Source organism: Falco punctatus (genome assembly GCF_963210335.1).
Source record: "Falco punctatus genome assembly, chromosome: 3".
Lineage (NCBI taxonomy): Eukaryota > Metazoa > Chordata > Aves > Falconiformes > Falconidae > Falco > Falco punctatus.
This window is the reverse complement of record NC_137582.1, coordinates 43546234-43561276: the sequence shown is the minus strand read 5'-3', so window position 1 is coordinate 43561276 and position 15043 is coordinate 43546234. Positions and strand designations below refer to the sequence as shown.

The window sequence follows — 15043 nt, the reverse complement described above, 5'->3', positions numbered from 1 at the left end:
CCCCCAGAAATGAAAGAATTCACAAGTAACACATTATGGTTGACAGAAAAAGAATATCACTTAAGAGTCTCTTATGACTTAACATCACTTATGACTATTAGGACAAAAGTCAAACTGGGACCAGAGATGAAAATAAAAGAATTCTCACATACTTTATCCTACAATGTGGCTGTGTCTAAGGTCAAACTTACCTCAGCATAGAGTGAGTTGTACCAGTGCAAGGCTCCAGAGCACACATGCTGTTTTACAGAGATTTGAAAAGAAGAAATTGTAGGTAAAACAACAATCTAAGACAGCACAAGGGGGTGGGGGGGTGTGATAAAAAAGAAAAAAAAGAAAATCTGTCCTATATTCTCAGTTGGAAGCTCTTACCCTGAAATCTTCCTTAACCAAAGTCACTTCAAGCTCACTTTTCACTTCAAGTTTATATTCACTGTTTTCTTTTGGCCAAAGTTGTACGTCCTAAAGGACGTTTTCTGTGACTTCCCCTTGTGTGACTGCATACTCCACACTCAAAGTCAAAATTTCTCTCACATTGAGGGAAACTATTTACTTGAATAACCTGGATTGTGAATAACTAGGTCACAATTTCAGAATGCATCCTTCACAGAGAGGCAGCTTTTAGAGAAATCTCTGGAGTACAAGCTTTTCACTCTTCAGTGCTGGTATTTTCACAGGGAAACAAATACTTCATTCAACCTATGACCACACAGAAATCTTCTTGCATGACTTTATTCATTGTGGAACTCACCCTTCTTCACAATAGACTGTTGAACAAGACAGACAATTACTCTTAACCAGATTCAGCTAGGTAATTCCTCATTTTCTTGAAACAAAAAAGGGCATTCAGCTTCATCTGGACTATGCTCATTTTATTGCAACCTCTAGATAGCATTGTTAAAAGTGTGATCAGGTGCTTTTACACAAAGATTTCCAAAACTGTTTAAGGCAATCAATGTGGATTTGAACTCTTCTCTCTTCTTTGACTTCTGGCCTCTTACCCAAGGGAAGTCTAAATTCACTGTCCAAAGTAAACTTTTTCCAATGATTTGTGAGCAAAAAAATTTAAAGTTCAAAACAACATTGTGAATAGTAGATGCTGATATCTTTGCCACATCTCAAAATTAGCATTTAAATGTTCTGTGAACTGCAATTTCCACATAAACAGTCTGAATGTTGTATACCAAAGAAACTCTGGAACTTACTTACCTGTTTGCACTCTTAAAAGAAGAGAATTAGGTTTATCCATCACCTATAAAGTCACTTAAACTCTTCTTTTATTTCCTTTCCCTACTAAAAAGCCTCCATATACAACTAAGGAAAAGAACCATCTAAGTCTCAATGAAGTTTTGAAGTTCCCATCACATCATCTTCTCTCCTATGTGAAGCACTTTAGTGTATGCAAGCATCATTTTGATTCAAAATTGAGTCATTACTAAATGTTTACAGAAACATACAAAATAACTCAAAAAGCCCTTTCTTCTAAGATATCTTAACTCAGACATGACATATTTCAGTTATCTATGAAACACAAAATAGAGCCACACATGTTGGCAAGATCACCATCTCTCCACAGAAGCATGCTCAGACTAACACAAGAGCCTCCAAAAAACCTTTTAACAAGATCTTATCTATTCTGGTGCAGATACAACAGGAAAAGCAAGAAGAAAGAATGTTTCCCCTCCACAGAACTGAAGTATTTGGTTTTTATCAGGTTCTTCCAGACTACATGCAATAACTGTTTCCTAAAAAGGAAGTTTGAAAGCATTAATTTAAGCTGTATCTGCATAAGACACTTCCCAGTATTTTTGCAGTTACCTTAATCATTCATTTCAGCTTCACTTAATTCACTTCGGCTTCACTTCCTCACTATAATATACTATACACATCACCGAGCACATTCACCAATTTTTTATATTTTCATCTTTTTTTTAACCAGGTGAAACAGTGATTGGGTTACATTATATATTATTTTGTTTGAGCATGCCAGAAAACCCTCACAAACATAATAAAAGTTTAAGTGTATACGTGTGTTTATATATACACACATACAGACACATGCATATAAAAAACAATAGACATTAACTACTTCTCAATAGCAAGAAAACAAAACTTAAAATTTTATTATTGCTTTGCTATTTTGGAAAAAGGGAGTATTTTTATATTGTCATTTACCAATTCTTCTACCAAGGATTTTGTTTTGCATTAGTTTTTATCAACGTGTTCTGCCAACACTGCAGACTGAATTACTATCCATGTCTTCAGTAATGTAAAAAAAATTAAAAAGTAATGACACTGACTGTAGTCTATTTGTAAACCAGCAACAAGAGTAGTTACAACCACTGCGATCACTTTTTCAATAACTTCCCTGAAAACCAAACAGTACATGCTGGATTGTCAGACAGTAAACTGACAAACTCCTTCCTTGTTACCCAAGGAGCAAAAAGTAGATCCCATGCTCTTTATTCAATTCAGTAAAATAATTTTTTTAACCATGCAACTATGAATTACGTACATCCACTGAACAAAACCAAACCATTATATTTAAGATAAGAAGTTACTTCTGAGGAAGAAAGCTTTGCAGCTGCTCTCTCCTCTCCAGAAATGGCAGCTTTGAGCTGCTAATTTGAGTTTATGCCCATAGTCCCACACGGACATAACCAACAGACCATAGTAACAGGAAAACTACTAATGGATTTGTACATTGGTCCCAATATTAACCAATTACCAACCAATATGAAGAACACAATCTCGACTTTCCCCATGCATCAGGAAGCAGTCTTGTCAAAACAAAAATTTATTGAGCTACTTCTCCTGGCTAGTTCCTGCAATCAGCTATAAAAATGTGACTTCTGGAATAACAGAAGGAAAATACCCCAAACTTAGTTTGATTGTCAGTCAAATCTTGCATTTAGTAATCCTCAGATATGACTCTCATACCACGTTCTCTAGCAACAACAGTACATTTTTCCAACCATCATTTTAAGATCAATTTTCCTAGGAAGAAGTTACCACTGAGAATACTTCTAGACAATTTAGAAACTTGAATATTCACGTGCCAATTACAGAACTCTGGAATGAAGATGCAAACACTGAGCTTATAAACCTTAAGAAGAAACAGAAGTGGTCTTAAGAACCAAATACTAATAAACTTGACTTTGGTAACACTAGTTGAAGTTGTAAGTAATAACAGCATTATAAAACAGAAGTGATTATTAAAAAAACAAAACCCAACAACAAAAAAACTGTAGCCTCCTGAAGATACAGTAATGCATTTAAAATTCAGTACTCTTCAAACCTACCCATGAAATACTGGGTAAAGAGTCTATTAATAAAATATTGTAAAAGAGAAGCAGTCAGCAGATTATTAGCTGGACTTCCTGAAAGATGTTCAACTTCTTCACAAAACATTGTTGAAAAAAAAAAAAGAAAATAATGCTAAACAACAGAAGTTAGCAAAGCAAAATACAAAATGGCATGAATACTTCAACACTATGAATGATAGCCCATTGCACTGGGTTTGCATGGCCAGGTTTTGATAGCTGAGGGGCTACAGGGGGTGGCTTCTGTGAGAGGCTGCTAGAAACTTCCACTACGTCTGACAGAGCCAATGCCAGCCGGCTCCAAGATGGACCCACTGCTGGCCAAGCCCAAGCCCATCAGCAATGGTGGTAGCACCTCTGGGACAACTTATTTAAGGCAGCAGGGGCGAGGGGGGGCGAAGGAAACAGCAATTGCAGCTGGAGAGAGGAGCAAGAATGTGTGAGAGCAACAACACCGCAGACACCAAGGTCAGTGAAGAAAGAAGCAGAGGAGATCCTCTGCTCTGGGGCCTGGAGCTTCCCCGGCAGCCCGCGGTGAAGCCCCTGGCGAGGCAGGCTGTGCCCCTCAGCCCACGGAGGGCCGCGGTGGAGCAGATCCCCACCTGCAGCCCACGGGGACCCCAGGCCGGGGCAGGGCGATGCCCCGAGGAGGCTGTGCCCCGCGGGCAGCCGGCGCTGGAGCAGCTCCTGGCAGGGCCTGTGGCCCTGTGGGGAAAGAGGAACCCAGGCAGGAGCGGGTTTGCTGGGCCCACGCTGGAGCCGGCTGTGCCCATGGGGGGGACACAACCGGGGCAGTGTGTGAAGAGCTGCAGCCCACAGGAAGGATTCACATGGAAGAAGTTCAGGGAGGACTGTCTCCTGGGGGAGGGATGCCACGCTGGAGCCGGGTGAGAGAGTGTGAGGAGTCCTCCCCCTGGGGAAGAAAGAGCCGCGGAGACAATGTGCGATAAACTGACCACAACCCCCATTTTCCATCCCCCATCCCTGCTTGGGGGGAGGAAGTAGTGAAAATCAAGAGTGAAGTTGTGCCTGGGAAAAAGAGAGGGGTAGGGGGAAGGTGTTTTAAGATTTTTTTTCTATTTTTTTATTACCCTACCCTGATTTCATAAATTAATTTTTCCCCAAGCCCAGTACGTTTTGCCCGTGACTGTAATCGCAGAGTGATCTGCCTGTGCTTATCTCAACCCACAAGCCTTTCATTGCATTCTCTCTCCCCTGTCCAGCTGAAGGGAGCAATAGAGTTTTGGTGGGCACCTGACATCCAGCCAGGGTCAACCCACCACACCACTAAGTCATCTGAAAAACAGTTAAGCAATGATCACTGCAAAACATTTAGAACCACAGAGTAAAGTTAGTGGATAGCAGGAGAAAGTTACAGTGAAACTTTACAAACACCATGAAGGACACATATTCATGCATTACTGATGCTCAGTGTGTAGCTGTGGTGCAGAAAAAAGAGCCAACATTCAGATGGTTTAGTCTGCTTCAGCTGCAGAAAATACCCTTTTTAGTCTCGTTTTTACACCAACCAAAGAAGAGCCGGCTGGCTCCTCTCACATGCTGTCTTCCACTCGTATGGGTGAATATTTTTCAGCCATGTAGCTCTACTTGAAAAGTCCTTCTAGAGGTACCAGGGGAGAGCAGGGAAAATATCCTAAAAATGAGGTCAAACCTGATGCCCACAACTTCTCTCTACCCACAGTCTGACAGTAAGATACTAAAAAGTCTTTTGCTTAAAACAATTAAGGAAACACTGATCAAGACTCAATTAGCATTGCAGAGCAAAAGAAAAACATTTTACTGATTTTTAAAAAAATAAATCTGTAAATTAATGGATGATCTAGTGAGAGATGCAGCTGAATTCCTTACTGACTTTGAAAGAGTCAAAGAGCAACGCTGCAGCAGGCCACAATCCTGAGGTGGAAAAAAATCTGACTATAATATGGCAACTCTGAAAACTGCCACAGCAGCTGACTCAAGAGGGAAGTCAGAGCCAAAGAATTTTTTTTGGCCTCCTAGCAACATTCTTTTCTGTCATCAGACACCACAGTTGATGTTGCTAAAAGTTGGTGCCTGCGCCTGAACAAGTAGTGGCAAGAATAAAGGGTGTGAAACTCCTTTTCCCGATTAGTCCAGATCTGCCTGATGCACAATCAGGATGGAAAGGAACAGCATGATGAATACCACAGAAAATACAGTTAATTTGACAATAGCCGTAACACCGTGTTGACGGCCTTTTAACAGGTAGCTCTTTTTAATACTTCTGTTAATATCTTCCTGTTGTCAGCATGAAATGCCACATACATACACACAAAAAGACATAGTTATGTAATTCATAAGTCATATGCTGCTTCTAAAGGATTATTACGCTCAACAGAATTATCAGTACTTGAAATTGAATTCTTACCATCTTTATTGAAAAGAATTAATATAGCATACTCTTCAAACTTTGTTTTCTCACCTATGATACAAACTTTTGAATGAAACTAAGAGTTTAATAGTTTTAAATTTAAGTAGCGATCTACTTTTAAAAGCAATAACTTCAGTTAAGATCAGAATTAGACCAGTTTCTGCCACTCATTTTTATTAATAAGGTAATTACAACAACCACACTTGTTACCATGAAATAAGCTTTTCTAAATCTCTCCATTGCATTCAGAATACTTGGAATTGTGCCGATACAATGTTGGTATAGATACTTTATGACACTTAATACACTAATACTATTGGCATAATTTAATTAAGACTTAAATCCCCTGCACTTTTGCTGCATATTGGTTTGATGGTTATTGAAATTTTTATATTACAACAACTACTGACATTTAGTAACAACAATATAGATGTAGAGAAAAAAAAAAGTGAAATTGTTCGAAAAATATTCCTGTAACATTTCTCAGAAAAGTTTCCTAAAACATGTAATCAAAAAAATTAGTTTGCCATTTTCTTATAACACTTTATTCTTTATTTAAGATTTGTCTATGTGTAAAAATTTTAAATTCTAGCTACATTTTGAGTAGATGTGATGTTAATTGATTATTATGAGGTCAAAAATATTGACATATACTGTAATTCTCTTCAAACATCATCCTGCACCAGGCTCTTTTGCTGCTTTATAAAAGCAGTAAAGTATTCTTTCTCAACTCTTTGTGTCTGCCAGCCAAGAACTCAGCACACACATCAGTAGCTGTACATAAGATAGTCTTCATTTCCATAGGGATTCAGGTCTAAATTCAATACTCAAACTATGTTTTTAAAAACAAAAATTTAGCAGTGAAGTTTTTACTCTTCTGTTTTTGGTAATGAAGTACCATGAAAGATTTTCTTAAGTAGTATATAAAATGGTCTTGCTACGTAAGCCGCTAATTTTATTTTTAGAGGTTCAGTAGTTAAAACTATTGGAAGCCTTTGTTTATTTGTTAATTATCTGCTTTTAAATACTTACAGTGAAAAATACGGAAATCAATGTATGGATGAGAACCTCTTCTCTCTGTTTCAAATCCTGCCCGACTTCTTACTCGCACATCTCCTAGAAACAGGGTCAAGAGTGAAATAAAAGTGTGGAAGAGTGGCAGAGATAAAATGCAAATGAACATAGCCTGGAGGGGTAAAGATTCATGTACTTAATGGAGGAGGATTATTCAAACAATAGGCCTACTTCAATGCTTTTTGTTTTAAAGGTGAAATTCAAAACAAAGTTTGAAGACTTGTTAAACATGCAATTGCATGCTTTCTTGTCAAAATCTCTCCTGCCTAAGCATACGTTGCCAGAAGCATGTGATAAGCATTCAGATGAAATTAGGAACAGCTTGCTACACCAGTATGGTAAAAATGCACCTTAATGTGACAGGAAACAAGAACATTAAAAGTTGATTTGTTCTTCAGTAACACACATAAAACGATAACATTTTGTATAATACAAAAAAGATTCAACTTCTAGAAATGGTAGCTTTTAGCAAATAAGCTTGTTACAATATGGGTTTAATATTACATAATAGAATATTTTCCCACTAGCATTTACTTACTTGTGCTCAGCTGTTTGAATATTACACAAGAGCCTATTAAAATACCAAAACTCAGTATTAAAATTTTATCAAACTGTTTTGTACTGCAATTAGCTTCAACCTGAATCTTTTAGCATGCTAGTTGATTTATACTTATGCATTTTACCAACTGAAAGCTGATCAGTATTCCTTCATTAGGTATTTGTATTCATTTAAGTAGCTCTCTGACTAAAAGCTTTCACTTAAAATCCTTTAGCACTTACAAATTTAGGCAAACCTTTGAGGATCAAATGCAATAGTGTTTGCCTCCCCAAATACTAACAAAAAAGTGAAATGTAAGATGCGAAAATGTTCTGGTTTCTAATTATGGAAATCTTTCAAATGTAGTATACTCCTCTCCTCAAACACAATGATTTTCATATGAATCAAAACTAAGTATTTAGCACAAGGAACCAAGACTGATTTTATAACAAAGTAATAATATAGCTATTTAATTTCCAGCAACTTATATATTGAGAGTGTTTTTTCCTTTTCCCTTCCAACCTGCTAATTAGTAATGCTGAAGCAGGCAGCTTGTCAGAAAGTAGCTAAAGATACTGACTAAAACTTCAGTAATACACTTTTAATACACAAAAGGTATCTTTCTAGAGATACTTATCGAAAAACACTGTTATATCTGTAGTGACACACTTCACCTGTATGTTATCTTCTGAGACGTGCTTGTAAGACCACAAAAAAACAAGGCAGCCCAGGGCTCCCCAAATAATGAGTCTAGTATTTTCTATCAGTAAAAACATACCAAAATACATGTGGTTATTACTCCTTTTGAGTTTTTCAAACTGAAAATGTTAAGAGAGATGCAAGGGAAAGTAACCCAATTACTACCTGTAAATAACATTTTTCAGACCACTGACAATGTATTACTTATAAAGTTTTCAAGCATTCATCTGAGCAGAGTGCAAGAGGCTTGTCTTGTTCCAGGCAATACAGAGGCAGCAAATTGTAGAACTCTTCTGTTAGGCACAAGCAACTGGTGAATTTATTTATAAAATAAATTAATAAAAAGAAAAAATGGAGGAAATTTTGGAAAGGAGGAGGTGAATGCATTAGTAGCTGTGTATGAAAATACCAGTTTACACCAAGGAAAATGCACCTTTCATTACCTTTCACTCATCTTTAACTGGGAAATCAGCCATAGCTACTACAGCTGTGTGAATGAGTTCACCAGCTGAATTAAAAGAAAAATAAGAGGTTCAGCTTTTTTGTTTGATTGCTTTGGTTTTTTTTACAGAAGAGGTGATATACTTTTGTGAATTATATTTAGTTTTCAAGGCAGTCTTAACTTTCAAAATTTACCAAACATAACATGAATTAGAAATAGTTTCAGTAAGCATACAACTAAGTTTTGGTCAACAATTTACTTGCTCAAAGTGTCAAGAACATAAAAAGTTCACAGAAGAATACCTGAAGACTAACGTGGAATTCTGCACATAACAAAACAAGCAGGTTCATAGGATAAATGATATCCAGAAAATTTCTCTGTGCTTTGGGTTTTTTTATTTACTAGTGCCTAGTCTAACAGCATAGATAAGAGTAAAAGCATCCTTGTTACCCCTGAAATGCCCGCAATGTTGTGAATGTTAAGTAGGAAAATGAGAAAAACTGTCTACAAGTGAAATACAGAAGTGCAACTAACTACTTTGCTTTTAACAGGAATTATCAACATGTCTTATCTACAGGAATAATTAGCCAAAGGAAGAAGCGATATACTAAAAATACACATGACAAACTATTAAAAAGGCAATTATAATAAGATAAAGGTAAAATGAGGGTATTTACTTGTATACATATGAAACAAGAAATCCCCCACAAGGAAAGCAAAATATTTTCATTAAATAGTTAAAGAAATTTCTCCTTGATCTTCTAGAAGCAAAGGATATTTTGTTAAGAATAAAGATCTCTACAATGGATGATTTATTTTTGTTAGAATACATTTGGATTTATTCTGGAAAAAGATACCACTTCTACAAGACTGGAATTTGTTGCAGTAAACAAAGCAGAAATTCCTATTTGGCCAAAACAAAGGCAGAAGAGCTGTCTACATTATTATTCTACAGAACTACTGCAATTTTCAAGATTTCAGACAATAGATGTGCTTGGGAAAAAAAGTGGAATTCAAAGATGCCACGCATCCATCTAAAGTTTCTATGTATATAGAAGCATAAAAAGAAATAGCATCAAACTGGCTGCACATTAGCACATTAGGAAATGATGTGCTATTAGCACAGTGAAACTAATCCCTACTGCATATGTATAGTTAGTCCCAAAACTTCCAGAAATACTGGACCATCATTATACATTCACTGTTCAGTTCATCTGACCTGCAAAGATCAATAGAATCCAAATGCACCCACTTCATTGTGCTAGCACACAACATAATATTCACATCATTTTGCTTGGGAAATCCTCCACGACGTTTTTGTAACCCTAAAACTCTGAAATGATACAAATTTAATTTTAAAGAGAAGACATGTTTATCATCATAAGCAACTTAAAAAAATGCACAAGACACTTCAAATTTAAGATTACTTCTATCAGACAGAAGGACACTGTTACATAATTCCTTCAAACAGCAACAGAAGTCCAAACTCAGAGCCAATCATCATTATGGCAGCTGAAAGATAACTAAAATTCAACACCTAAAGCAAAATAATTTATTAAGTTTTAATTTATGCAGGCCTTAAAAAAATACTGAAGTGGTTACAAAATTTTTTGAAACCACCATATCACACCATTTGCTTATAGGTAAATTTCCTTAGGAGAGGCAGAAGTGGTAGCAAGCGGATGTTTTTTATCTTAAGTGTCTCTTCTTTACCCACTTTAGACAGCCTGAAAAGACTCCTCTGTTTCCTTAGGGGAATACATTCAAGTCCAGCATCTTAATGACAGTGGGCTTCCAGGAACAAAATTTTTTCCTCTTTGAGAGTTTCTGTGAATCCAAAGAATGAAGAGAGATATAACAAAAATGAAGGTTTCCTTTCAAAATCTGATTTTATGCACGAGCATGAAAAACATCTGTTGGCTGAGTATTTAACTAATATTTTTTTTCCAGAATACTTCTATGTCAGCAGGATTGCTTGTATTTTTAAAAGCCATGCAGGCAGAAACTCAACTGAAGACCGAATGAACAGTGGAAGAAGGAATGCAAGAGGGAGATTTGCAGCTACAACCAAAAACCGAGAAGGAATCAGGGCTGTAACAAAACTTACCTTGAGACATACCGTTTTGTTTCTACCCCTCTCAGATTCCTGCTCACACCCGCAAGGACAGCTCCAATACTTACGAGGCAGCTGAAATGCCATAGCTGACATCCCTGTGTGTTAGGGTTACACCGCACATACTTTATGCTACCCTAATACTCCAGTGTGGCACAGTAACAATGCAGCAGCTGCTTGGTGAGCTGCAGCCTTCTGGAGCAAGGGCAGAAATCTCAGAGATCACGGAGGACAGCTGGGAGGAGGAATTATGACAGCCACCTCAAGGTAAACCACCCAAGTCAAAGCCATGAAGCTGTGAAGAGCAGGATTTCCAGAAAGAATTACTAGCTTCACAAATTAAAGTTCTATTAAATTTGTTTGAGAAATAGATGACAGGTCAGCTGAATATGCTGAAATTAAAGCAAAAGGAATACAACCTAATAACCACTACCTAAAAAGAGCGTGGCACCTGTATTACACTAGCTTGCCTTCACTGTTTCCTATTTGAAGTGATCAAGACCTTTAAAGAAACATAAAATGCTCCAGTTTTAGTTAAGAGCTGCATGCTCACCAACACAAGCAGTCAGTGTGTCCGTCCGTCCCCCCCCCCCCTCTTTCTACCCCATGCACAGCAGCAAAACTTTCAGGCAATATAAAACAACAAGAAAAAGAAACCAGAAAAGCAAACAGAAATCAAGAAAGTATCAAGATTATGCAAAAGCACTTACAAGAAATTCTGAGAATTCCTCATAGCTGCAGAGAGAAGTGGCTGACAGAGGCGATACATCAGCCCTTCCAAGGTCTTAAAAGAAAAATTCTACAATGCTGCATCTGTATCTATATTTTAACATCGTAAATAAGCCACTGCCGAGTGGCTTAGTGTATATTTTGGGAATGGGGTATGACAGATGAGTCATTACAGTCAACACTGTTTGTTTATATCAACACTGATGAAGACAGTTAAGAGTTAGGTGTTTATTCTGTGTGCTCCTAAAATTTGATTTTTTTAATTGAACCTGGAAACACTGCCATAGCACAGAAATCTCTCTTTTATGCAAACAAGTTTCCATTGGATTCCCATTGGAACAGCCTGAAAAGGTTAAAGGAAACAACTCCACAACCAGCACAGCTAAACAGAGGGAGGTGTCCTAGACACTCTTAGCTTTACATTTTTTGGTCTTCTAAAATAAATACCTTACCAAGTTAAATTTTATTAGTAGATATAGTCTGTTTGGAACAATAACCAACGAAGTAAAAGGGAAAACCTCTCATGACTGTGCTTAACTTCCCATTAAATTACACCTGAGAATTCTTTACAGCTTACTCTGCTGAAGTGTACCAAGAAAAACAAAAAACCAAACCCCTCACAATACTGTATGGGAAATGCAATACTTCACATTTATTTCAAAAAATTCTATTGAATATATTCATTATTGAATCTACTCTGATAGGAATGTTTCTACACACTGATGCATCCAACTGTTCAGCTTTCAGGCTGGTCTTTTTTACAGTCCATTTACAAATACAACAGTAATAAGTCTATAAATAGTTGCTACCTTGTACAGTATAGCATACGTAATATTCAGGAAAACAAAGTGATCACCAGCAACTGCGAAACTAATATAAATTTAACACACTGATTCAAACATCCAATGAGCAATTCTTTGTTTGCTTGCTGGTACCCTCCTCCCCCCAACCAAAGTTAAAGAGGTCAATCCTTTAAAAGACTTACTACCTCTGAATAGAAAACATCACTGAACAGCAACAAATGCCAGCAAGAGTTACACTATTCATAACAAGCAACAATCATGTAGTCAAATAATTAATTCCAATGAGAGAACAAGTGAAAATTTAATTTATCTAACATCACATCCTGAATATATTCCAATTCTGCCTATGAGAATAGTCAAAGAAAGATTTCAAACTAAAATAGGTTTTCCCCCTCAGTTCACGTGTCTGTACCAAGAACTACAGGAAGTCATGCTTTGCTTTCCTCTAGATTTACGCGAACATTATCACAAATCCTTCTGCAGAAATGACGGGCCTAACCATTTCATGTTACAGTTACACTTCTGAAGTAGCAAAAGAAATCAGACTATCCGCCCCAGAAATTAAGAATTATTTTTTTACAAGGTAAGCTTCTATCACTAGCAGATTAATTTTAAAAAGATGAAACACAGGCGTGTAACTTAAAAGTACATCTAAATCAAATGTATCAGTGCACTTTTAAAATAAGTTAATACATATTTCCCCATTGTGGAATTAAAAGCACTCAATTTGTAGGACTTTGAGGTAGAAAAAAAAAGTATCTCTTCAATTACAGGACAAAATAAATGTAGTTTAAAAAGTATTACAAAAATTAAGAAAATAAAACTACCCCAGGCCTGAATTTACTTTCTTATGACTAGAGCAGAAAAATCACATTTTGAATAATTCTAGTGCTCATCCTGCAAAAACGATGATTAGAGTTATTTTATGTTTTGGAAGTGAAATAAACCTGTTTACAACAACAAAAACCCTAGCAATTTTTTCTATAAACATTTAGAAGCCAGCATCTTCTGTTCCCCTCCTAACAGATCTCCAAAGTAATTACATTCTCTTATCAAAAATCCTTCAGTAGACAGTCAGTGCTATAGCATTAACAGCTTCACAAACCTAAAAAAAATCAAAATAACTGAAAAACAAAAAGGCAAAGATGCTAAATCAAAATTGGATTTATACACATATGCACACGTACGCCTACATGTGTACGTTATGACTGAATTCATATATACACACATGCGTACAGATGCATATAGTTTACAAATTTAAATTCATAGACAACACGGTTATGCATTTCTGGGGACTAACACGTACAGTATACAACCGAATTGAAGAGACTCAGGGCAAAAAAAGACATTTTGGCTGACTTAGTTGGAGCTGGTTAAGTATTTATAATCATTACCTGTTGGTGTTCATTGAGCCATGCAAGACATCATGCAAGCATTCATAGTCCATTTCAACATAAAATCATAGCTCAAGATGGCTTAAATTAAGTGCCATAACTTTGCAGTGAAACAGACTTAAGAGTGTATATACACAGTCCCCATGCCATCTGCACCACCAGCAGCCTCCAGACGAGGTGCGGGAAGTACTGAATCCAGCAGCTAGATCTGCACAGGCCTTGTACCTTTCTCCTTCTCAACAACTGACCTCAAGTCCTTCCATGCACTATCACTGAGGGTCTCCCCTGGATGCCTGCCCCTCCCAATACCGTGAAATACACTTCTGCTCTACCCTTTTTCTAGTTGCTACTCTGGAAACATTCTTCAGTAAGTTGACTGAACTACCAGCCCTGCCAGGCACCCTTTCCCTTCTCAAGTCATCTTCTAGGGTAAAAGTAGTATTGGTTAAAATCACATCATTCTTTTTAGAATACCTTGAGCATTTCATAGCCTCAGTACTGAGGTTTTTAAAAGTGTGATATCTCTCACACAAATGTACTCTAAGCAACGATTTTAAGCAGAAGGATACCATGCAGAGGTGATAAATTCCAACACAGAAATAAAGATCAATCATGAGTCATTTGGAAAACTTAGCTTCTACCAAACACATTAGGTTAATTATAAGAACTTTTTATTTTTAACATAGGAGTAAAACAACCAAAACAATGCTTAACTCAAGAAAAAAAAGAGAAAAAGAGGCAAACAACCAAAAAAACCCAAGTCAACACAAAAGAACACAAATTATTCTAAAGAATGTAACCAGAATATTAATCCAGGAGAAAGGGAATAACTTCGAGAATTCAGCATTTAAACATTAAAAAAGTAATTATTTTATATTATTCACAAACATTAGAACTTCACAATATAGAAACTGGTATGCTTACCTAGCATACGAATGTACAATGCAGTCTGATCAGAGCTGTCATAGGAAATTGCTCCACGTCTCTGAAAAAAAAAACAAAACAACAACCAAACACCAAGGTATATTTTATGCAAGTTACAACTGAATAATTTTTAATTCTAAATGAAAATAAAGTATCAATTGTCCACTTCCAATTTAACTCAAAATTAATTTTGGACATTTGAGCAAATATATATATATATAGAGAGAGAGTTCATTTTAGGAAGGGACAAAAGAAGGACAGGAATTGGTAGTTAGGAGATTATGAAAAACAGGTCTAGAGCGTGGAAAAAATAATTGCCCCTAAATTTCTTTCCAGGTGCTCCTCAATAATTCATCACACTAAAAGACACAGAACAAGATCAAGCTGACAAAACCACGCTCCTTAGCCTTCTAGATTTACTTGTATCTATGGGGTATTTCCATCTTTCAAAGCCAAAAGTGGTTTTAAAAGAAGTAAAAGAACTCAAATGACACCATTACTGCAGTCCTAGGAATTCAACCTATATTCTGCAAAGGCAGGACTCTGCTGTCTCATGCTACTTTCATTCCACCCAGTACTTTCTGTAGGCAAATC

General features: G+C 36.7%; 1 protein-coding gene across 4 annotated transcripts in view; it reads right to left on the bottom strand.

The window, feature by feature from the left end:
- The window catches only part of PDE7A (phosphodiesterase 7A), a 77951-nt gene that overhangs the window by 23079 nt on the left and 39829 nt on the right, over positions 1 to 15043 (bottom strand). For 3 of the 4 annotated variants that reach the window (XM_080380450.1, XM_080380448.1, XM_080380451.1), the window contains exons 2-3: positions 14450 to 14510; positions 6766 to 6849 (exon numbers count right to left, since the gene is read on the bottom strand). In XM_080380450.1, coding sequence (XP_080236576.1) covers positions 6766 to 6849; positions 14450 to 14510 — 145 coding nt within the window. The remainder of the gene's footprint in view (positions 1 to 6765; positions 6850 to 14449; positions 14511 to 15043) is intronic. The other variant, XM_080380449.1, reaches the window with a different exon arrangement.